This window comes from Schistocerca cancellata, chromosome 5, assembly GCF_023864275.1.
Source record: "Schistocerca cancellata isolate TAMUIC-IGC-003103 chromosome 5, iqSchCanc2.1, whole genome shotgun sequence".
Lineage (NCBI taxonomy): Eukaryota > Metazoa > Arthropoda > Insecta > Orthoptera > Acrididae > Schistocerca > Schistocerca cancellata.
The window spans coordinates 71,280,052-71,304,841 of NC_064630.1; the positions used below are offsets into that span (position 1 = coordinate 71,280,052).

Consider the following 24,790-nt stretch of genomic DNA (forward strand, 5'->3'; position numbering starts at 1 on the left):
TCAATTACTTTGATATAATGTTGGGAATATATACCTTGTATACGTCGAAATTTTCAATGATTGAATCGAAACAGCTGTAGAGATCGTTCAGCAAATCCACCACCTGAAACAACGTAAGACAGTTTATGAGTGATACATTTACTGGAAATAACGCCTCATGACCAGAGATCACACAAACACTTCTAGCGTACAGCACTGTTATGTATCGCGGCCGTGCAGTAGTAAGTTTCAAATTGTTGGACAATTTAAATTTAAAATTTCGCAAACGCACAACTTCGTTTGTGTACATCGTCACCTTACAGAGCTGTACACAAACTAAAATTCAAATCATAAAAAAGTTATGGTAGCGCATCGACTGACCCGAATGTATGTGGGCAGATGAAGCTGACATACGCGTGTGAGGAGCTAAATGCCGCAACTAGACTGCCTGAAAAGAAGTGAACTACCCAGAAGACAAGGTCGGATGGCAGTGTAACACACACATACACCGTCAATGGGTGTTTAAATGATTAGAACTGCAATTTTCTTTCACAGGAGGAACGAGCACCAGAGTACATTAGCGTTGCTAGAGTTTAGTGTTGTTGGCAAGCCTGATAGAGTATATAAGGGACATGAACAATGTCAGATGTTGCGTGATGACTGTCAAGTAGACGTAGATGTTGCGTACTCGTATGAGACGGTGTTATTGGCAACAGGCTGAGAGGAGAGGCGACCTCATTGTAGGTTTTCATATGGACTTCTAATAGAATGGTGCAGTATCCGGGTTTATGGGACATTCGGAACAGCCTATTGCCTGATGTTGGACTGCATGAGGACGTTAGCGTTGCCGTGCTGGTCGTCAAGGTTCCGGTCGGTCATGCGTGACCACCACACGGGAGGATTTCTCTATTGTCCACAAGGAATGTACGAGGTGCATTCAAGTTCTAAGGCCTCCAATTTTTTTTCTAATTAACTACTCACTCGAAATCGATGAAACTGGCGTTACTTCTCGACGTAATCGCCCTACAGACGTACACATTTTTCACAACGCTGACGCCATGATTCCACGGCAGCGGCGAAGGCTTCTTTAGGAGTCTGTTTTGACCACTGGAAAATCGCTGAGGCAATAGCAGCACGGCTGGTGAATGTGCGGCCACAGAGAGTGTCTTTCATTGTTGGAAAAAGTCAAAAGTCACTAGGAGCCAGGTCAGGTGAGTAGGGAGCATGAGGAATCACTTCAGAGTTGTTATCACGAAGAAACTGTTGCGTAACGTTAGCTCGATGTGCGGGTGCGTTGACTTGGTGAAACAGCACACGCACAGCTCTTCCCGGACGTTTTTGTTGCAGTGCAGGAAGGAATTTGTTCTTCAAAACATTTTCGTAGGATGCACCTGTTACCGTAGTGCCCTTTGGAACGCAATGGGTAAGGATTACGCCCTCGCTGTCCCAGAACATGGACACCATCATTTTTTCAGCACTGGCGGTTACCTGAAATTTTTTTGGTGGCGGTGAATCTGTGTGCTTCCATTGAGCTGACAGGCGCTTTGTTTCTGGATTGAAAAATGGCATCCATGTCTCATCCATTGTCACAACCGACGAAAAGAAAGTCCCATTCATGCTGTCGTTACGCGTCAACATTGTTTGGCAACATGCCACACGGGCAGCCATGTGGTCGTCCATCAGCATTTGTGGCACCCACCTGGATGACACTTTTCGCATTTTCAGGTCGTCATGCAGGACTGTGTGCACAGAACCCACAGAAATGCCAACTCTGGAGGCGATCTGTTCAACAGTCATTCGGCGATCCCCCAAAACAATTCTCTGCACTTTCTCGATCATGTCGTCAGACCGGCTTGTGTGAGCCCGAGGTTCCTTCGGTTTGTTGTCACACGATGTTCTGCCTTCATTAAACTGTCGCACCCACGAACGCACTTTCGACACATCCATAACTCCATCATCACATGTCTCCTTCAACTGTCGATGAATTTCAATTGGTTTCACACCACGCAAATTCAGAAAACGAATGATTGCACGCTGTTCAAGTAAGGAAAACGTCGCCATTTTAAGTATTTAAAACAGTTCTCATTCTCGCGGTAAAATTCCATCTGCCGTATGGTGCTGCCATCTCTGGGACGTATTGACAATGAATGCGGCCTCATTTTAAAACAATGCGCATGTTTCTATCTCTTTCCAGTCCGGAGGAAAAAAATTGGAGGCTTTAGAACTTGAATGCACCTTGTAGTAACCGCTTCACATCTGCTCTTGCCATCTGAGGACAAGTACTGAGCTCCCTCCCACTTTCTGTCATCCTGCACCTTTGCTTTGAGACCAGCATCAGACTGATTAGGCTAAGTTGTTGTTAACATCACAACACAGACTGCTTCGTTTGGAGTGGTGAAGTTACCAGGAGGCATCAATTGCTGATGAACTGCCTTGTCGTTAGTGATCAATTATCGTTTCGCACTACCTACGTTGACTACTGTCAGTGACTATTGTGATGGCCATGGGGCTGGTCCCATTGCTCCAATACTTTGTCGAGTCACAGCGATATTACTCTTTCCATCACGGAGTGAGGAGGCACTAAGTATGACTGCAGGTCACGGGTGGTAGTGATTGACGAACTATGAAGGATTAACGGTACGTTTCCGACATCCTGCGTCCTCACGCGTTACGTCTCATGCTTATGAGTCGTGACGCCATTTTCCAACAGGATAATGCTCGCTAACGCATGCCTCGTGTCTCTACGAACTACTAGCGCCACATTGAGGTTCTCTCTTGCCAGCAGGATCGTCAGATCTGTCTGAAATGGAGGTGTCTGGGACTAGCTAGGACGGCAAATGGTTCAAATGGCTCTTAAGGACTATGGGACTTATCATCTCAGGTTATCAGTCCCCTAGACCTAGAACTACGTAAACCTAACTGCCCGAGGCAGTATTCGAATCTGTGACTGTAGCAGCCTCGTGGTTCTGCGCTTAAGCGCCTAGAACCGCTCGGTCATGAAGGCCAACTAGAATGGCAACTCCGTCTCAATACATACAGATTTTAAGACGGCTATTTACAATTTGTACAGAAACCAGACGGCAGTTATAGGAGTCTAGGGGCATGAAAGGGAAGCAGTGGTTGGAAAGGGAGTCAGACAGGGTTATAGCCTCTCTCAGATGTTGAGCAAGCAGTAAAGAAAACAAAAGAAAATTCGGAGTAGGTATTACAATCCATGGAGAAGAAATAAAAAACTTGAGGTTCGCCTATGACATTGTAATTATGTCAGAGACATCAAAGGACCTGGAAGAGCAGCTGACCGGAATGGACAGTGTCTTGAAAGGAGGATACAAGATGTACATCAACAAAAGCAAAACGAGGATAATGGAATGTAGTCGAATTAAAGCGGGTGATGCTGCGGGAATTAGATTAGGAAATGAGATGCTTAAAGTAGTAAATGAGTTTTGCTATTTGGGGAGCAAAATAATTCAAGATGGTCGAAGTACAGAGGATATAAAATGTAGACTGGCAATGGCAAGGAAATCGTTTCTAAAGAAGAGAAATTTATAAACACCGAGTATAGATTTAAGTGACAGGAAGTCGTTTCTGAAAGTATTTGTATGGAGTGTAGCCATTAACGAAAGTGAAACGTGAACGATAAATAGTTTAGACAAGAAGAGAACAGAAGCTTTCGAAATGTGGTGCTGCAGAAGAATGCTGAAGATTAGATGGGTAGATCACATAACTAATGAGGAGGTATTGAAGAGAATTGGGGAGAAGAGAAATTAGTGGCACAACTTGACTAGAAGAGGGGATCGGTTGGTAGGACATATTCCGAGGCATCAAAGGATCAGCAATTTAGTATTGGAGGGGAGCGTGGAGGCTAAAAATCGTAGAGGGAGACCGAGAGACGAATACACGAAACAGATTCAGAAGGATGTAGGTTGCAGTAGGTACTGGGAGATGATGAAGCTTGCACAGGATAGAGTAGCATGGACAGCTGCATCAAACCAGTCTCTGGACTGAAGACCACAACAACAACAACAACAAAAACAAGAACCCATTGCAACGGTTGTGAGACAGATGGTATCAGGAGAGGACAGAACGGCTTCATGATGCTCTTCCCAAATGAATAAGTGCATGCATTCAGCCAGAGGGAGTACAACGTTATACTGATAAGCGGGCTCATACTGGGAAGTTTTTTATATATTTTCCTCAGTTTTATAACCACTGAAATAACATCACATGATCTCGTCCTTTTAGTTTGGTTACATTTCCCCTTCCCTTTTCGGATGCGCTACTTTTGTTGACAGGCAGCTTTTTCGGACGATAAAGCAGTCTGCATTTATATTTCTTGCTCGAGAACAGCAAAATCAGCACTGGAAAGCTACAACTATCTTACATCAGACTAAAGTGTTTGGTATGTAGGATCTTAAGAATCGTTTAATGTACATGAAATAGAGCTTGCGGACAAGAATAGTACTTATAATGACTAGGATATACATCTTCATTTAGGGAAATTAAACATGTTCCATTTTCTCCATTTTCTTCCGACAAACCTTAGAGTAAATTGTATCACAATGACAAGGGATGAAAATCAAAGATATGACCACATCCTGAACAGCACCACACGGAAATGCAAAGAATGACCTCTCTAATCCCACTTATATAAAAGGGAATAAGAATTCGATGCTTTCCTCAAGGACCCACATTTAGAACTAAAGGCATCTGCAGATTATATCCGTGAAAGACCATACACTAAATCTGTACCGTAGCGGGACTCAGATACCCGTACAGGTGTTCAGTTTAAGGTTTGCCGCTCTATTAGTGCTGTACCGGTGACTGACGTATGGTTCATCTGAGTAGAACACACACGGTTTGCTCAATATGCATGTCCAACGGAGGTAGCGGTCTGCCTCTAAAAACGTAGACAAACACAAGGTGTTAAACGGAATCTACAGGATATTGTTGTATCTAATACTTTTCTAGCAATTTATAAGTGCCACTTAAGTCCTTTAACGCAGTACCAGCAACAGTAAAGTTCAGCTTTTTCCGTGCAGCATACTGACCTGCATTGGCGTGCTCTCGGCTGAGAGTGCGGTGAAGCCGACGATGTCGCTAAAGTAAATGGTGACGCTGTCGTACGTCTCCGCTATCACCGCCTGGCCCATTATCAGCTGGCTCGCCACCGACCTGACCAACAGAAAAGCCTGTCAAATGTAAGGAAGACTGCAGGAGAGGAATGTGTCAGCGCTTGCGTACACAGTAGGGTGGCTTGCAGAGTATGTACGTAGAAGTAGATATACATATTCACTAAAGAATGGCACTTTTTCTTCTTCAAGTAGTAATTAATACTCTTGTAACAATGACAGATGTTTAGAAACATCAATAACTTAGGATTTTCTTTTTAACCGCTCCAGTTTGCTGATAGTTGATGTTACACCTGGCATTATTACGATAAAACAGATGGAAGTCCCTAGTGTAAGGTACCGATGTCCATTTCGTCATCGTCACCGTCGTTCTTCTTCATCTGCTTCCCAATCGCATCGGGGAACTGCTTCTCAAAATTCCACATTTGGACCATCAGTAATTAATGCAAGTGCATATCATTTCCCGTGTGGGATCTTTGCGGAGTGTAATGTGGATGAAAGTATCGATATTCAAACATTTTTCCTATCTGTTAAACTCTGTAACATAAGCATTTGGCCGACCGCGGTGGTCTAGCGGTTCAGGCGCTCAGTCCGGAACCGCGCGACTACTACGGTCGCAGGTTCGAATCCTGCCTCGGGCGTGGATGTGTGTGATGTCCTTAGGTTAGTTAGGTTTAAGTAGTTCTAAGTTCTAGGGGACTGATGACCACAGATGTTCAGTCCCACAGTGCTCAGAGCCATTTGAACCATAAGCATTTGTATGTGGTAAAAATGTAGCTGTACAGCACTAGGCTGGAACATCTTACGGGGTGGGTTCATCCTCGTGTCGAAAAGGGTCCTCCCCCTTGTGGATCTGTGAGAGTTGTGTCGTATGTGTATTTGAACAATGTAGGTGACTGTATTGAATACGTGCGTAGTGTAGTGTTATGTATGTGTTGCAGAATGATAACAGGAGAAGGAGAACGGTAAACGCTGGTGCATACACAGAGACTACAACTATCGAATGGCACCAAAGTGGCCACCCAGTTTAAATTCCCCATCCAACGAACGAATCACCATCAACAGCCTCACATGCCCTCACTTCATGAGACCCTGCGGAGAGGCTTGGAATATAATTTACGACATTGGTGGACTGTGGGCTGGTCGAGGACGAAGCGATGTGGCACCGTAGTTATCCCACTGGACTCGCATTTGAGAAGACGACGGTTAAAATCCCTGTCGAGCCATCCAAAGTTGGATTTCCTGTGATTTCCCCAAACCGCTCGAAGCAAATGCCGGGATGGCTACTTTGAAAATGGCACGGCCGATTTCCGTCCCTACCCTTCCGTAATCCGACCTTGTGAGCGGTCTCTAATGACTCTGCTTTCGATGGAACGTTAAGTCCAATCTTTCTTTTGGTGATCAGGTACTTAAAGCCTCCACCTCTCATCTCTTTGCCGTTCAAATACTGGCAATGAATATTTCATCCAGCAGCAGTACTGAAGCCGGCTTATCTGTGTGTTGAGAGCCAATGCAAAGGCGTGCATTACGGATCTCGTGTACAGACGCGGTTATAGTTGATTACTGTCCTGCAGTTAGATGCAACTGAGTTTTTCAGTCGATTATTCGTACAACGCCACTGATCAAGCGCTTGTCCACTCTCAGGTACAAATTGTGGCAACTGGCAGCAGTGAGAATTACGCAAAAGAGCTTCTTGAGCCACTGAATGCTTGCCAGCAAACGATCACTGAACCAATAATGGTAGAGTCCAATTTGTCATAACTTTCAAGATGTGTCAGCTACGGCCACTGCTGTGGTTACCTACGGATAGAAAACTTTAAATTGTACAGGGTGTTTCAAAACGGACTTCACAACTTTAAAAATTAATATAAATTCATTCGAGAAAGATAAACGACTGGGTTTAATGTTATTTTGTAGTGAAACACATCAAGTTTTTCTTACCTTAAACTAAAGATGTTGTATGTGGCTTCTGTTCTTTATCCTGCACACATCTCATCGGAAGTCAATTTCTTCCCGAACTCGCTGTAGCACTGCAGGTGTAACTTGCTCAGTGGCGGCGCAAATACTTGCTCTAAATTCATGTAGAGAAGCCATCATACGAGGTACAAGCACGATCTCCTTGATGAATCCCCATTAAAAAAAATCGAGTGGTGTCAGATCAGAGGAACGTAGGGGCCATTCAGTTGGCACATCACGGCCAATCCATTGACCTCGAAAGCGGTCACTGAGAAAATTCTATATTGCAAGGAGTAAACATTTCGCTCAGCGATCTGTGGTATCAAAAAGTATTGTAACATATCCAGGTTCACTATCCAGTTGATGGTTGTCTCGCGGAAAAAAAGGGGACTGTACAGTTTTTTCTCGCTCAGTGCACAAAAAACGTTCATTTTATGGATATCACTAACATGTCGCTATGTTTGATGTTGGTTTTCAATGCCTCAAGTTTTACAATTATGTGTGTTAAGCTTGCCACTTAAGTGAAAAGTCGACTAGTCAGAAAAGATGGTTTTGTCCAAGAAATGTTCATCCTCATGTCATAGATTTAATTTATCAGTGTCTTTTATTGCTTGTACGATCGTCAATCTGTACGGTTTCAAATGCGAACAGTCTGGCAAGACACGCCAAACAGTCTTATGTGATATCTGCAGTTCGCAAGACGCACGCCGGGTCGATTTCATAGAGCTGTTGACAAAACATTGTCTCACTCACTCAACGTCGTCGTCAGATGTGCTTCGACGGCCTGATGATTTCCCGTGTCTCATCGAGCACCCTGTTTCTACAAAACATTTATGCCACTCGTAAATTGTAGGCCTGCTAGGAGGATCTTTAGCGTACTTGGTACGGAAATTACGCTGAATTGTTGTCGCTGACTCCGATTCTTCAAACCGAAACACGCAGCTAGCACACTCGGGTCCAGTGAAGGCAGCCATCTTTAACACAGCTGCCGCTACCGCTACTTACGGTGCGATTCGGCACTAGCGAACTATGCAAGACAAAACCTGGTGTATTTCCCTACATCTACATCCATACTCCGCAAGCCACCTGACGGTGTGTGGCGGAGGGTACCTTGAGTACCTCTATCTATCTATTCCAGTCTCGTGGAAAGAAGGATTGTCGGTATGCCTACGTGTGGGCTCTAATCTCTCTGATTTTATCCTCATGGTCTCTTCGCGAGATATACGTAGGAGGGAGCAATATACTGCTTGACTCTTCGGTGAAGGTATGTTCTCGAAACTTTGACAAAAGCACGTACCGAGCTACTGAGCGTCTCTCCTGCAGAGTCTTCCACTGGAGTTTATCTATCATCTCCGTAACGCTTTCGCGATTACTAAATGATACTGTAACGAAGTGCGCTGCTCTCCGTTGGGTCTTCTCTATCTCTTCTATCAACCCTATCTGGTACAGATCCCACACCGGTGAGCAGTATTCGAGCAATGGGCGAACAAGAGTACTGTAACCTACTTCCTTTGTTTTCGGATTGCATTTCCTCAGGATTCTTCCAATGAATCTCAGTCTGGCATCTGCTTTACCGACGATCAATTTTATATGATCATACCATTTAAAATCACCCCTAATGCGTACTCACAGATAATTTATGGAATTAACTGCTTCCAGTTGCTGACCTGCTATTTTGTAGCTAAATGATAAGGGATCTATCTTTCTATGTATTCACAGCACATTACACTTGTCTACATTGAGATTCAATTGCCATTCCCTTCACCATGCATCAATTCGCTGCAGATCCTCCTGCATGTCAGTACAATTTTCCATTGTTACAACCTCTCGATACACCACAGCATCATCCGCAAAAAGCCTCAGTGAACTTCCGATGTCATCCACAAGGTCATTTATGTATATTGTGAATAGCAACGGTCCTACCACACTCCCCTGCGGCACACCTGAAATCACTCTTACTTCGGAAGACTTCTCCCCATTGAGAATGACATGCTGCGTTCTGTTATCTAGGAACTCTTCAATCCAGTCACACAACTGGTCTGATAGTCCATATGCTCTTACTTTGTTCTTTAAACGACTGTGGGGAACTGTATCGAACGCCTTGGCCCTCTGAGTCTCGTGAACGAATAGCGCGAGCTGGGTTTCACACAAGCGTCTTTTTCGAAACCCATGCTGATTCCTACAGAGTCCTACAAATTGACATAACAATCAACTCTTTCGGTACTATGAATTAATTTACATATATTTTCATAGTTGTAAAGTCCTTCTTGAAATACCCTATAGTTCACCGCTTTGCATCCATACAAGTAATGGTGAGGGCTTACAAGAGTGCTAAGTGCTACCGACAGACATGGAACCAGGTGCTTCCATGGAAACGAAGGGACAACAGTCAGTGACGAAGCATTCGACGTAGTTCTTAACGTACAAGTAGAACACGGAGGAATGAGACATATCTCAACAATTTTATGCGATAGCTACAGGAAGGCCATTGTATGCGTCAGCAACCAAGCATCAGTTTTGGTTGGTTGGTTGTTTTGGGGGAAGAGACCAAACTGCGAGGTCATCGGTCTCATCGGATTAGGGAATGACGGGGAAGGAAGTCGGCCGTCCCTTTCAAAGGAACCATCCCGAAATTTGCCTGGAGCGATTTAGGGAAATCACGAAAAACCTAAATCAGGATGGCCGGACGCGGGATTTTACCGTCGTCCTCCCGAATGCATCAGTTTTGGAAATGAGGGTAATGTAAGTACCCAATGGAATGGAATTGCGGTTTAGGCAGCAGCTGCTGACACAATCGCACCTCGGCTATAGCAGTTTGCGACGACACCCGGTGACCGGCAAAAGCGTTAACTGGGCACTTGTAGTGCAGCCAGCTCGTGAGCGGATGGTTCGGTGCGCGGTTGTGGTGCTAATGACAGAAATGAACGAGCTTAAAGTAAATCGGGCACCCATAATCCAATGCGCTTTTGTTATATTTTATTTCACGCAGGCGTCAGATGCATTGTTACAGTTTCGGTGTTTTAATCATATGTGGTTTTAATGTTGACAACCTGAAAATGACAGCAATATGTCTTGTAATTTGTTTTCTTAGGGTCCCTTACCTCAGTCGGCAGTAAAAGAAACGTAATGCAATCACTTTGCACTGTTCCGTCGGTTGTTGGTAAAACATTTACACACGACATAGGTATAATATGTATAATATTTGTTATTTAGTCTATTTCACAAACCGGTTTTCGGCAGTTACACCATCATCAAGTGGCGTCATAGCCAAACACCGGTTTGTGAAACAGACTAAATAACAAACATTATACATAATACACCAATGTCGTGTGTTTTTTCATTCACACAGAATCACCTTAGTGTCCTTCTGCCTGAACGTCCGTCTGCCTGTCTGACCGTTGAGATCCCCTTTTCTCCCGGAAGGTTATGGGGATCAAGTTGAAATGTATGTCAAATACTGAAGTGTTTTGTCCCTTGGGGTGTGTGGAGAATTTAATATCCTACGTCAATGCAATCCAGAGGTAGAGCCATTTATATCACATATTTCGGTATTCGCAAGATCACTGATAAAAATCTATAGGGTACTTCCCGTTGACCTACAATCGTAAAATTTGCAACATGGATAGTTTTACATCACAGGTCAATGAAAGAAATTCGAATGTTGATAATTTTTGATTATATCACTTCAAAAAAATGGTTCAAATGGCTGTGAGGACTATGGGACTCAACATCTGAGATCATCAGACCCCTTTATCTTAGAACTACTTAAACCTAACTAACATAAGGACATCACACACATCCATGCCCGAGGCAGGATTAGAACCTGCGACCGTAGCACCAGCGCGGTTCCGGACTGAAGCGCCTAGAACCGCTCGGCCACCGCGGCCGACTTATATCACTTCTTTTGCATTTGATGTCCATCTGTCTCCCTGTCCACCTGTTAAGATCCAGAAACGGGTAAAGGGATCAAGCTGAAATGTATTCAGTGTAAATAATTGAAGCTTCTAAATCAGTGCTATCAAGCGATACAGTCGTGTGGTTGACTGCAAGCAGTTATTGTGTCCAAAATGTTCCGAGACTGATTTTATTCCTGGGATAGAAGCGACGACAGCGCAGTAACTACGGTGACAGCTGGAACTAGCAATTTTAAACAACAGATGTGCCTTCGCCGAGTCAGTTACGAGCTGGCAGCTTTAAGTAGTGGACGTGTGGCTGTTGTTTGTCAGCGTTTAGTATCATAAATCGTGATGGAGCAAATCCCTACATCAAATCTTACAAGACATTCCCTATAAGGTTGCGAGGAAGAGAAAAGTGTGTGCAAAGTTTGTCACATACACTTCGAACCTGAACAAACGGAATGACGCATGGACGCTTGCCGCGACTTCATTGAAATCAAAAACGCAGACAATTATTTTCTGGCTAAAATCATTACAGTTGGTGTTACCCGTACGAGCTAACCACAGTAAAACAAAGTAAATAAATTCATACCAGGTTCAGCTCTTCGACGACATAACCGAAATTCAGTACTTTTCTAGCAGTTCTAAGTGGTTGTACGAACGTTGTGTGCGTTGTGCTCAATCAACATATATACTTTTCTCTACTTTTGATTAGAGGCTTATCTCAATAGGGGTAAGATAGATACTGCCTACAGAGGCTTATCTCAGAGGCTACAGAGGCTTATCTCACTAGGGGTAAGATAGATACTGCATACAGGAAAATTAAAGAGACCTTTGGAGATAAGAGAACCACTTGTATGAACATCAAGAGCTCAGATGGAAACCCAGTTCTAAGCAAAGAAGGAAAGGCAGAAAGGTGGAAGGATTATATAGAGGGTCTATACAAGGGCGATGTACTTGAGGACAATACTATGGAAATGGAAGTGGATGTAGATGAAGATGAAATGGGAGATACGATACTGCGTGAAGAGTTTGACAGAGCACTGAAAGACCTGAGTCGAAACAAGGCCCCTGGAGTAGACAACATTCCATTGGAACTACTGACGGCCTTGGGAGAGCCAGTCCTGACAAAACTCTACCATCTGGTGAGCAAGATGTATGAAACAGGCGAAATACCATCAGACTTCAAGAATAATATAATAATTCCAATCCCAAAGAAGGCAGGTGTTGACAGATGTGAAAATTACCGAACAATCAGATTAATAAGCCACAGCTGCAAAATACTAACACGAATTCTTTACAGACGAATGGAAAAACTAGTAGAAGCCGACCTCGGGGAAGATCAGTTTGGATTCCGTAGAAATAGTGGAACACGTGAGGCAATACTGACCTTACGACTTATCTTAGAAGAAAGATTAAGGAAAGGCAAACCTACGTTTCTAGCATTTGTAGACTTAGAGAAAGCTTTTGACAATGTTGACTGGAATAGTCTCTTTCAAATTCTAAAGGTGGCAGGGGTAAAATACAGGGAGCGAAAGGTTATTTACAATTTGTACAGAAATCAGATGGCAGTTAAAAGAGTCGAGGGGCATGAAAGGGAAGCAGTGGTTGGGAAGGGAGTAAGGCAGGGTTGTAGCCTCTCCCAGATGTTATTCAATTTGTATATTGAGCAAGCAGTAAAGGAAACAAAAGAAAAATTAGGAGTAGGTATTAAAATCCATGGAGAAGAAATAAAAACTTTGAGGTTTGCCGATGACATTGTAATTCTGTCAGAGACAGCAAAGGACTTGGAAGAGCAGTTGAACGGAATGGACAGTGTCTTGAAAGGAGGATATAAGATGAATATCACCAAAAGCAAAACGAAGATAATGGAATGTAGTCGAATTACGTCGGGTGATGTTGAGGGTATTAGATTAGGAAATGAGACACTTAAAGTAGTAAAGGAGTTTTGCTATTTGGGGAGCAAAATAACTGATGATGGTCGAAGTAGAGAGGATATAAAATGTAGACTGGCAATGGCAAGGAAAGCGTTTCTGAAGAAGAGAAATTTGTTAACATCGAGTATAGATTTAAGTGTCAGGAAGTCATTTCTGAAAGTATTTGTATGGAGTGTAGCCATGTATGGAAGCGAAACATGGACGATAAAAGAGAATAGAAGCTTTCGAAATGTGGTGCTACAGAAGAATGCTGAAGATTAGATGGGTAGATCACGTAACTAATGGGGAAGTATTGAATAGGATTGGGGAGAAGAGAAGTTTGTGGCACAACTTGACCAGAAGAAGGGATCGGTTGGTAGGACATGTTCTGAGGCATCAAGGGATCACTAATTTAGTATTGGAGGGCAGCGTGGAGGGTAAAAATCGTAGGGGGAGACCAAGAGATGAATACACTAAGCAGATTCAGAAGGATGTAGGATGCAGTAGGTACTGGGAGATGAAGAAGCTGGCACAGGATAGAGTAGCATGGAGAGCTGCATCCAACCAGTCTCAGGACTGAAGACCACAACAACAACAACAACTTTTGATTAATTCGGTTGTCAAAGATTTTGGACTGATAAAATACAGCAACCGCTTCCTTGCATCCATGAAGTGGATAGCTTAACTTACACTGGGTCATTCTTCTGGAGTGTTGACAGCTATTTTCCTGTTAGATGCTTGACAAAAAGCCCCGCCCCTAAGTCTTTAAAGAATCAAACTCCCCTGTACAAAACAGCTTCTACAAGAACAGATAATTTTTTCACGCATCTCAGTGTTTATGCCGTCGTATTTTCTGAACTACAGGTCGTGCAATAATATAATTTTGCAGGTACATTTTGTGATATGTGTGAATACCACCTACATAATGTATACAGGTAGCAATAAACAATTAATAAATTAAAAGTTACCGCTGATCATGAAGCTCCATTTGCATCCCCCTCCCACCTCAAATCCTGTATCATGTCAGTGACACTCTCTCCCTCTTTCGGGATAATACAAAACGTGCTGCTCTTCTTGGACCTTCCTCGATGTACTACGTTAATGCCATCTGGTAAGGATCCCAGACCGCGCTGCAGTACTTGGAGAGAGGACGGACAAGTGTAGTGTATGCAGTCTCTTTAGTAGATCTGTTACATTTGTTAAGTATTCAGCCAATAAAACGCAGTTTTAGGTTTGCCTTCCCCACAACATTTTCTGTGCGTTCTTTACAATTTAAGTTGTTTGTAATTGGAATTCGTAGGTATTTAGTGGAATTTATGGCCTTTAGAGTTGACTGATTTATCGTGTAAACCACGTTTAACGCATTCCTTTTCGCACTGATGTGCATGCTCTCACACTTTTCATTATTTGGGGTCAACTGTCAAATTTCGGACCACACAGATATTATTTCTAAATCGGTTTGCAATTCGTTTTGGTCTTCTGATGACTTTACTAGGCGATAAACGACAGCATTATCTGCAAACAACCTAAGCCAGATTATCTCCGAAATATTTTATATACATGAGGAACAGCAGAGCGCCTATAACACTACCTTGGGGAACGCCAGAAATCACTACCTTTTTACTCGAACTGTAACCTCTCTGACAGGAAATCACGAATCCAGTCGCATAACTGAGACGATATTCCAAAATTAGGGAAATTTAATTTTACTACAAGCCGCAGTGTCAAAATCCTTCTGAGAATCTAGAAATACGGAGCCAATTTGAAATTTCTTTTCAATAGCACTCAACATTTCGTGTGAGTAAAGCGCTGGTTGTATTTCACACGAACGGTATTTTCTAAACCCGTGTTGACTGTGGGTCAATAGACCATTCCCTTCAAGGTAATTCATAACGTTCGAACACAATACGTGTTCGAAAATCCTGCTTCATGTCGACGTTAACGATATGGGTCTTTTATTGAGTGGATTACTCCTACTACCTTTCTTGAATATTGTTATGACCTATCCTATTTACCAGTCTTTGGGTACGGATCTTCCGTCCAGCGGAATGTTGTATACGATTTTTAAGTACTGAGCTATTGCATTAGCATACTCTGAAAGTAACCGAAAAGGTACACATTCTGGACCGGAAGACTTGCTTTTATTAAGTCATTCAAATCGCTTCACTACTCCGACGATATCTACTAACTTCCCATAATGAGATTTTCACTCAGCAGCGGAGTTCCCACTCATATGAAACTTCCTGGCAGATTAAAACTGTGTGCCGGACCGAGACTCGAGCTCGAGACCTTTGCCTTTCGCGGCAAGTGCTCTACCATCTGACCTACCCAAGCACGACTCACGACGCGTCGCAGAAGAGCTTCTGTGATGTCTGGAATGTAGGAGACGAGGTATTGGCAGAATTGAAGCTGTGAGGACAGGTCGGGCGTCTTACTTGTGTAGCTCAGATGGTAGAGCATTTGAACGCGAAAAGCAAAGTTCCCGAGTCCCAGTCTCGCTCCTGCACACAGTTTTAATCTGCCAGGAAGCTTCAACTACTAAGTTAAACAAGTTGGCAGCCGTTCTTGATTCGAATTCTGGAATAGTTACTTTGTCTCCCTTGGTGATGGAATTTCGGAACGCTGTGTTTCCTCTTCTTGCAGCACTGTCGTCGATAGTATTTCCATTGCTATGGCGCAATTCAAATGACTCTGAACACTATGGGACTTAACATCTGCGGTCATCAGTCTCCTAGAAGTTAGAACTACTTAAACCTAACCACCCTAAGGATATCACACACATCCATTCCCGAGGCAGTATTCGATCCTGCGACCGTAGTGGTCGCGTGTTTCGAGACCGAAGCGCCTAGAACCGCTCTTCCACAGCGGCCGGCTACGCTATCGCGCAGAGAAGGGATTTATTGTGCCTTGAGGGATTGACTGCTAGACTGCATGAACAGCAAAACTGTAGTAAACGTTTTCTTTCGTTTTAGGAGTGTCGGCTATAAAAAGTTTCGAAAATTTTTTAAGTATGTATAAAGTTTTCTGGGAGTCGCTAAGTGGTCTCGTTCTCAAATACTGGAAGAATACAGGCAGGGAAATATGCGCAGCTTGAGTTACATTGCTTGAAGACATACACACCGTTTCTTTTTGTAGCGTTAAACGTATAACGTAAGATTATACCCCCTAATGGGCAATTAATGGCAGAATTTGTAACGTTTAAATTCAGTCAATATTTAAATGAATCAGGTGAACGGCAGCTCCTATGGGTCACTTAGCCAAAATTGATATAAATGTGTTGTTGTTTTTTCGAAATGAGGTACGAGGTGCATTCAAGTTCTAAGGCCTCCGACTTTTTTCTAATTAACTACTCACCCGAAATCGATGAAACTGGCGTTACTTCTCGACGTAATCGCCCTGCAGACGTACACATTTTCACAACGCTGACGTCATGGTTCCATGGCAGCGGCGAAGGCTTCTTTAGGAGTCTGTTTTGACCACTGGAGAATCGCTGAGGCAATAGCAGCACGGCTGGTGAATGTGCGGCCACGGAGAGTGTCTTTCATTGTTGGAAAAAGCCAAAAGTCACTAGGAGCCAGGTCACGCGAGTAGGGAGTATGAGGAATCACTTCAAAGTTGTTATCACGAAGAAACTGTTGCGTAACGTTAGCTCGATGTGCGGGTGCGTTGTCTTAGTGAAACAGCACACGCGCAGCCCTTCCCAGACGTTTTTGTTGCAGTGCAGGAAGGAATTTGTTCTTCAAAACACTTTCGTAGGATGCACCTGTTACCGTAATGCCCTTTGGAACGCAATGGGTAAGGATTACGCCCTCGCTGTCCCAGAACATGGACACCATCATTTTTTCAGCACTGGCGGTTACCCGAAATTTTTTTGGTGGCGGTGAATCTGTGTGCTTCGTTTGAGCTGGAGCTGACTGGCGCTTTGTTTCTGGATTGAAAAATGGCATCCACGTCTCATCCATTGTCACAACCGACGAAAAGAAAGCCCCATTCATGCTGTCGTCGCGCGTCAACATTGCTTGGCAACATGCCACACGGGCAGCCATGTGGTCGTCCGTCAGCATTTGTGGCACCCACCTGGATAACACTTTTCGGATTTTCAGGTCGTGATGCAGTGTTGTGTGCACAGAACCCACAGAAATGCCAACTCTGGAGGCGATCTGTTCAACAGTCATTCGGCGATCCCCCAAAACAATTCTCTCCACTTTCTCGATCATGTCGTCAGGCCAGCTTGTGCGAGCCCGAGGTTGTTTCAGTTTGTTGTCACACGATGTTCTGCCTTCATTAAACTGTCGCACCCACGAACGCACTTTCGACACATCCATAACTCCATCACCACATGTCTCCTTCAACTGTCGATGAATTTCAATTGGTTTCACACCACGCAAATTCAGAAAACGAATGATTACACGCTGTTCAAGTAAGGAAAACATCGCCATTTTAAGTATTTAAAACAGTTCTCATTCTCGCCGCTGGCAGTAAAATTCCATCTGCCGTACGGTGCTGCCATTTCTGGAAGGTATTGACAATGAATGCGGCCTCATTTTAAAACAATGCGCATGTTTCTATCTCTTTCCAGTCCGGAGAAAGAAAATCGGAGGCCTTAGAACTTGAATGCACCTCGTATAAGCGCAAAAACCCTTTATTTGAGCATTTGATTTTGTGCACGTAGTGGAAAAAGGTTTCCAACGACGCTCACTTCCTGTACTCTCGTGTACAGCGCCGCCTAGCAGCATACGACGACGTTGCGTGGCCACGAGTCGCTATGCAATTCTCAATCCCTATGATGTACCCCACAACCTCCACAAGTTCGTCGCAACATTTCTGTAACACCCCGCATGTAGACGTTCCCTCCGAAGATACGTGATTATTCACAGTGTCCCCCTAGATCAGTTACGAGAGGTGGATCAAATCAGCAGTCCTGTTTGAATGGGACCCTCCTCACTCTCGCCTGAAGGGATTTAGAGAAATCACAGAAATCCCAGATCTGGTTAGTTAGCCAGAAAAGTAATCTGCAGCCCAGGCGAATACGAGTCGAGTGCCCTGGCGATGTGGCATCCCGCTGGGTTATACAGGGTGTCCGAAAAGTCTTTCCCTGATGACATAAATTGATAACTCAGGCTAGAAGTAAGATACAAATATGAAACTTGTGTCGAATTGATTATGTGGTGTCACCGCCAGACACCACACTTGCTAGGTGTTAGCCTTCAAATCGGCCGCGTTCCGTTAGTATACGTCGGACCCGCGTGTCGCCACTATCAGTGATTGCAAACCGAGCGCCGCCACACGGCAGGTCTAGAGAGACTTCCTAGCACTCGCCCCAGTTGGACAACCGACTTTGCTAGCGATGGTTCACTGACAAAATACGCTCTCATTTGCCGAGACGATAGTTAGCATAGCCTTCAGCTACGTCATTTGCTACGACCTAGCAAGGCGCCATTACCAGTTACTATTGATACTGAGTCATGTACAGTCAAGAGCGACACTCATCATTAATGGATTAAAGTTAAGTATTCCACCAGCTACGTCCGTTTTTCTAAAGTCTAATTTCCTTGTCCTGTTCCAGACCTCACGCCAGCCTGCGTGAGCTAAAACGCGTGCCTTTCGGCTTCCTCTAATAATACGGTGTTGGCTCTGAGCACTATGCGACTTAACAGCTATGGTCATCAGTCCCCTAGAACTTAGAACTACTTAAACCTAACTAACCTAAGGACATCACACAACACTCAGTCATCACGAGGCAGGGAAAATCCCTGACCCAGCCGGGAAAAATACGGCGTTGGCTCTCCTGCCAACCCACAACAAATTACAACTATCGAAGTTTTTTTTCTGTTCTAGGTTCGCAATACGTAAGTAGTGGATGAGGTGCAGTGCCCAAGAAGCCATGTTAACCAATCAGGAGAAGGCACAGTGTGTCCTGTGGTACCATGAGACACGATCACCAACCACACTTCCAGACAACATTTGGAAGGAAGCCACCTGATGTCAAGAACATTAAAGCCTGGTATGAGAAATTCAAGAACACAGGATCGGTTGCTGACCTTCCGAAGTCTGGTCGACCAAGAACCTTAGTAGACAGGGTGGAAGCTGTAAGGCGGTCTTTTCTGCGAAGTCCGAAGAAATCGGTGCGCAGGGCCTCACGTGAATTACAGATGCCAAAAAGCTCTCTCCATGACATTTTACACAAAAGTTTATTGTTTCGTGCGTACAAAGTGCAAATCGTTCAGGCCCAAATGACAGTACACGGCGATGTGACTTTGCGGCCGAAATGCTATCACGTATTGAGAACGATGATGATTATCTCAGAGGAATTGCCTTTTCCAATGAAGCGACCTTTTTTGTCAGTGGAGTGGTGAATCGCCATAATGTGCGCATTTGGGGTTCACAACCCCCTGGCGAGGCCATGGAGTGCACCAGAGGCAGTCCAAAGGTGAATGTTTGGTGCGCGCTATTGCACGATCGAATTATCGGGCCACTCTTCTACGCTGAGGCTACCATCTCATCTGCAGTGTATCTGGACATGTTGCAACTGTATGCCGTTCCTCAGCTGCTTCAGTATCACCCCGATGTCTTGTTTCAGCAAGACGGTGCTCCGCCTCATTGGGGTTTGGAAGTCCGTGCCTATCTCGATATGACCTTTCCTGGGCGTTGGATTGGTCGTGATGGGCCAACGGTTTGGCCTCCACGCTCTCCTGACATAACCAAATTAGACTTCTTTTTATGGGGTTACGTGAAGGACGAGATCTACCGAATACGTGTACCAGATCGTGAAACCCTGCGGCAACGGTAAACCACAGTCGTTGAATCGATTCCTCCAGTGATGTTGGCTAATGTGTGGACGGAAATTGAATTTCGCCTAGATGTGCTACGTGCTACCAAGGGTGCTCATGTGGAAGTTTACTGATGTGTGTAAAAAACTTTGATGGTTTGTTAACAATTAGACATCTGTTTCATATTTGTATCTTACTTCTAGCCTGAGTACGATTTAATAGGGACAGTGGCGCAGCTGGCGCGCTGCTGGAACTCCAGCGGCGCCGCGGCGCTGGACGCTTACTTGGGCAGCAGCTGGTACAGCAGTTCCTCGCACTTTCGCTTCTCCTCCAGGTAGTCGGACGTCCGCTCCTCCACCAGCGCCTCCAGGTTGTTGGCGTACTGCTCCATGCGCGACAGCAGGTTGTCCAGGATGTTGCCGCTCTCGTTCTCCCTGTAACACAGCCGCAAGGAGAACGTAACGTCATTCGCCATGGTTCTCAGGCACTAATCCTGTTACATGTGTCTGTGTGTATTCGGAGCCAAACTCGTCTTACAAGGGAACATCAACAACTTGACCTCGTTTTTTAGGGAGATAAAAGAGAATCATGCAGTGTATCAGCCCCTGTAATCGATACAGCGCGAAAAGTTGGGCCGTACTTATGACAGTATGCAATTATGACCTTCTGAAAGAACAGCTTTCAAACCTTGGCATGCACCGGTTGTTTGTCACTCGCTCCGTCCCACTACGGCCAACTAATGACGAGCGTCAGGTACTGTACAGTAGAGTAAGTAAGAGGTTTGCGAAATAATGCTGTGACATTGGTAATATACTTTTTTTCATTGTGCCGAAGTACCCGGTTACTAACCGGTAGCTGAGGAGAGATCTCTTTACTTTCAACATTTTTACACTGTGATTCACAGATATAGTGCCAATGAATGAGACGAATTCATGTATTGTTTGGCAAGTAGTGTAGAGCTATTTAATTCTCAACATCAGAGTTATGATGTTATTTTCTTTGGACTGTGAAGCTGACACTGCTATGGTGAATGACATTTGCAGGAGAGGCGAAATTCATCAACGACATTGCCCAGATTAATTTATAAATCGAAGGCCACTTCAAAATAGATTTTCGGCCACTTAGTAACCATCCCCAGTGCTGTAATATACAATTAAAATTGGTAGGCACTGGTGTCAAGCTATAACCACAAGCTTAGAGCGATCACATGGTCTAAGCTTGTGGTTATAGCTTGATACCAGTGCCTACCAATTTTAATTGTATATTACAGCACTGAGGATGTTCACTAAGTGACCGAAAATCGATTTTGCTGACAATAAAACAACAAAATACGGCCAATGCTGATTTTCCTTACAATTCTATCCACTATTTCGTCGTGGTGCACACAACACGCCATGGAGTCGCCAATCAAGAAGACCACTTCATTTCATAATACACTGAAGAGCCAAAGGAACTGGTACACCTGTCTAGTATCGTGTAGGGCCACCAAGAGCACGCAGAAGTGCCACAACACGACGTGGCATATACTCGAATAATGTGTGAAGTAGTGTTGGAGAGAACTGATACCATCCATCCTGCAGGGCTGTCCATAAATCCGTAGGAGAACGAGGGGGTGGAGGTCTCTTCCGAACACCACGTTGCAAGGCATCCTAGATATGCTCAGTTCCTGTCTGTGGAGTCTGGTAGCTAGCGAGAGTGTTTAAATTCAGAAGAGTGTTAATGGAGCCACTCTGTACTAATTCTCGACGTGTGGGGTGTCGAATTGTCCTGCAGGAATTGCCCTAGTCCGTCGAAGTGCACAATGGACATGAATATCCGAACAGAGAGGATACATACCTATGAGTCATCTGTCAGAGTCGTATCTAGACGTATCAGGGCTCCCATATCACACCAACTGCACACGCCCCACACCATTACAGAGCCTCTACCGTTTTGGACAATCCCTTGCTAACATGCAGGGTCCATGAATTCACGAGTTTGTCTCCATACCCGTATACGTCCATCCAAAAATGGTTCAAATTGCTCTGAGCACTATGGTACTTAACATCTATGGTCATCAGTCCCCTAGAACTTAGAACTACTTAAACCTAACTAACCTAAGGACATCACACAACACCCAGTCATCACGAGACAGAGATAATCCCTGACCCTGCCGGGAATCGAACCCGGGAACCCGGGCGTGTGAATACGTCCATCCGCTCGATACACTTTGAAACGAGACTCGTCCAACCAGGGAACGTCTTTCCAGTCATCAACAATTCAAATGGTTCAAATGGCTCTGAGCACTATGGGTCTTAACATCTGAGGTCATCAGTCCCCTGGAGCTTAGAACTACTTAAACCTTAGTAACCAAAGGACATCACACACATCCATGTCCGACGCAGGATTCGAACCTGCGACCTTAGCGGTCGCGCGGTTCCAGACCGAAGCGCCTAGAACCGCTCGGCCACTAAGGCCGGCCATCAACAGTCCAATCTCATTGTTGACAGGCCGAGGCTTTGTGTCGTGCAGTCATCAAGGGTACACGAGTGGGCCTTCCGCTCTGAAAGCCCATATCGATGATGTTTCGTTGAATGGTTCGCACGCTGATACTTGTTGATGGGTCAGGACTGAAATCTGCAGAAATTTGCTGAAAGGTTGCACTCCTTTCACATTGAACAATTCTCTTCAGTTGCCGTTGGTCCCGTCCTTGCAGGATCCTTTTCCAGTCACGTCGATGCCGGAGATGTGATGTTTTACCGGATTCCTGATATTCGCGGTACACTAGTGAAATGGTCGTTCGGGAAAATCCTGACTTCATCGCTAACTCGGAGATGTTGTGTACTGTCGCTCGTGTGCCGACTGTAACACCACGTTAAAACTCACTTAAATCTCGATAACCTGCCATTGTAGCAGCAGCAACCGATCTAATAACTGCACCACACCCTTGTTGTCTTATGCAGGGTGTTACCAAAAGGTACGGCCAAACTTTAAGGAAACATTCCTCACACACAAAGAAAGAAAATATGTTATGTGGACATGTGTCCTGAAACGCTAACTTTCCATGTTAGAGCTCATTTTATTACTTCTCTTCAAATCACATTTATCATGGAACGGAAACACACGGCAACAGAACGTACCAGCGTGACTTCAAACACTTTGTTACAGGAATTGTTCAAAACGTCCTCCGTTAGCGAGGATACATGCATCCACCCTCCGTTGCATGGAATCCCTGATGCGCTGATGCAGCCCTGGAGAATGGCGTATTGTATCACAGCCGTCCACAATACGAACACGAAGAGTCTCTACATTCGGTACCGGGGTTACGTAGACAAGAGCTTTCAAATGCCCCCATAAATGAAAGTCAAGAGGGTTGAGGTCAGGAGAGTGTGGAGGCCATGGAATTGGTCCACCTCTACCGATCCATCGGTCACCGAATCTGTTGTTGAGAAGCGTACGAACACTTCGACTGAAATGTACTGGAGCTCCATCGTGCATGAACCACATGTTGTGTCGTACTTGTAATGGCACATGTTCTAGAAGCACAGGTAGAGTATCCCGTATGAAATCATGATAACGTGCTCCATTGAGCGTAGGTGGAAAAACCACCTAAAATGAGCTCTAACATGGAAATTAAGCGTTTCCGGACACATGTCCACATAACATCTTTTCTTTATTTGTGTGTGAGGAATGTTTCCTAAAAGTTTGGCCGTACCTTTTTGTAACACCCTGTATAGGCGTTGCCGACCGCAGCGCCGTATTCTGCCTGTTTACATGTCTCTGTGTCTGAATAAGCCTACCGATACCAGTTTTTTTGGCACTTCAGCGTAAATCTTCAGTTGATCACGTTTATTCAGTTTGAGTTCGAGGCTGGGATATGGCTACACAATATTAACATGAGAATATTCTTAAAAATAATATTTATCACATATGTGCGTGCGGTTGAAATGTTATTTACTTATATTACTTACTATTATCTACGTCGAAAAAAAATATGTTCTCCGACAGCATTTTAAAACTCGTTGGGCAGATGTATACACCTCCGGTCTTCCATCGTCTTCAAATTTCCATGAGTAGAAGCGGTCTGCTCTTCACTTCGCTATACACTACTTCGTACTTGGGTAGAACAAGTGAGAAACAACTGGCGCGCGCGGAAGTTTAAGACCTATACTTTCAGGAGGTCGTAACTGCGTCCTATCATAATTATGGCTTCATGTTTCGAGCGGGATCGGTTTCGGGGCTGATATCTTGGAAATGAGATTTTTTCCCTTAAACTATGAGTTCACGTTGGGGATGTTTATTAGACAGCGATCAGATGCTAATGTTACGAAACGGGGTGTATAGTCTTGTTGCTATGAAGTTTTCGTACAAAGAACAGTAGAAGCTCTTCAAGTTCATGAAAGCGATATTTAGTTTCTTAGGATGAGTTTGTGGAGGGAGTGCGAGAGGGGTAGGAGCTGACGAGGGAGGACAGGTTTCTGTCAAGTTACACCCGCTTTTACTGGCCACAGAGTTAGCGCAGCAATAGCGGTCTTGCTAACAATTCACCTGCCTTGATCTTCGCCGTTGAATAACACCTTACAGCTGTTTTCTCAGGATTAAAAAAAAAAAAACAAGTTTTTTGTGTCCATCCTTGGGACTGCAGGTCTGGGTGTCTACGGCCGTTTGCTATTATAAGAACCTGAAACACGTAAAGTCGTCCTTATGATGCCATTTACTGTGTAGCTGTCAGTTTCGGCGCTTGAGAGCACCAACTTCTGGCCTTCATTGATCCCGAGAGAGTTAACACCATCTGTATACACGATACATCAGTGGCCAACATAGCTGGTTTACACAGACTATCTACGGTGAGGCCGTCTCTCCACCCACAACTGTCAACTGAGTTGACAGTTGACAGTTAGAGAGATGACATCGCCGTTGCAGGTAGTCTGTGGAACCCTGATAGATTGGCCACTGATGCATTGTGTATACAGATGATGATAACCACTTCTGGGTCAACTAAGGCTTGAAGATGGTGCAACGAAGCGCCGAAACGCGTAACTACAGAGTAAGTGGCATCGTAAGGACGGCTCTAAGTGACATCTTGGGTTGTCGGGTGTTCTGCCGGATATCAGCGTCGTACTTGCACGATATTTCGGTCACGTAGCTCGTGGCCTTCATCAGGT

At 44.5% G+C, this 24,790-nt stretch overlaps 1 protein-coding gene across 1 annotated transcript in view; it reads right to left on the bottom strand.

Annotated features, from left to right (window-relative positions):
• LOC126188367 (atrial natriuretic peptide receptor 1-like) overlaps positions 1 to 24,790 on the bottom strand; it is a 362,237-nt gene that overhangs the window by 93,362 nt on the left and 244,085 nt on the right. Inside the window, exons 14-16 of the mRNA XM_049929966.1 lie at positions 19,931 to 20,080; positions 5,028 to 5,151; positions 35 to 103 (exon numbers count right to left, since the gene is read on the bottom strand). Of these exons, the coding sequence (XP_049785923.1) occupies positions 35 to 103; positions 5,028 to 5,151; positions 19,931 to 20,080 (343 nt within the window). The remainder of the gene's footprint in view (positions 1 to 34; positions 104 to 5,027; positions 5,152 to 19,930; positions 20,081 to 24,790) is intronic.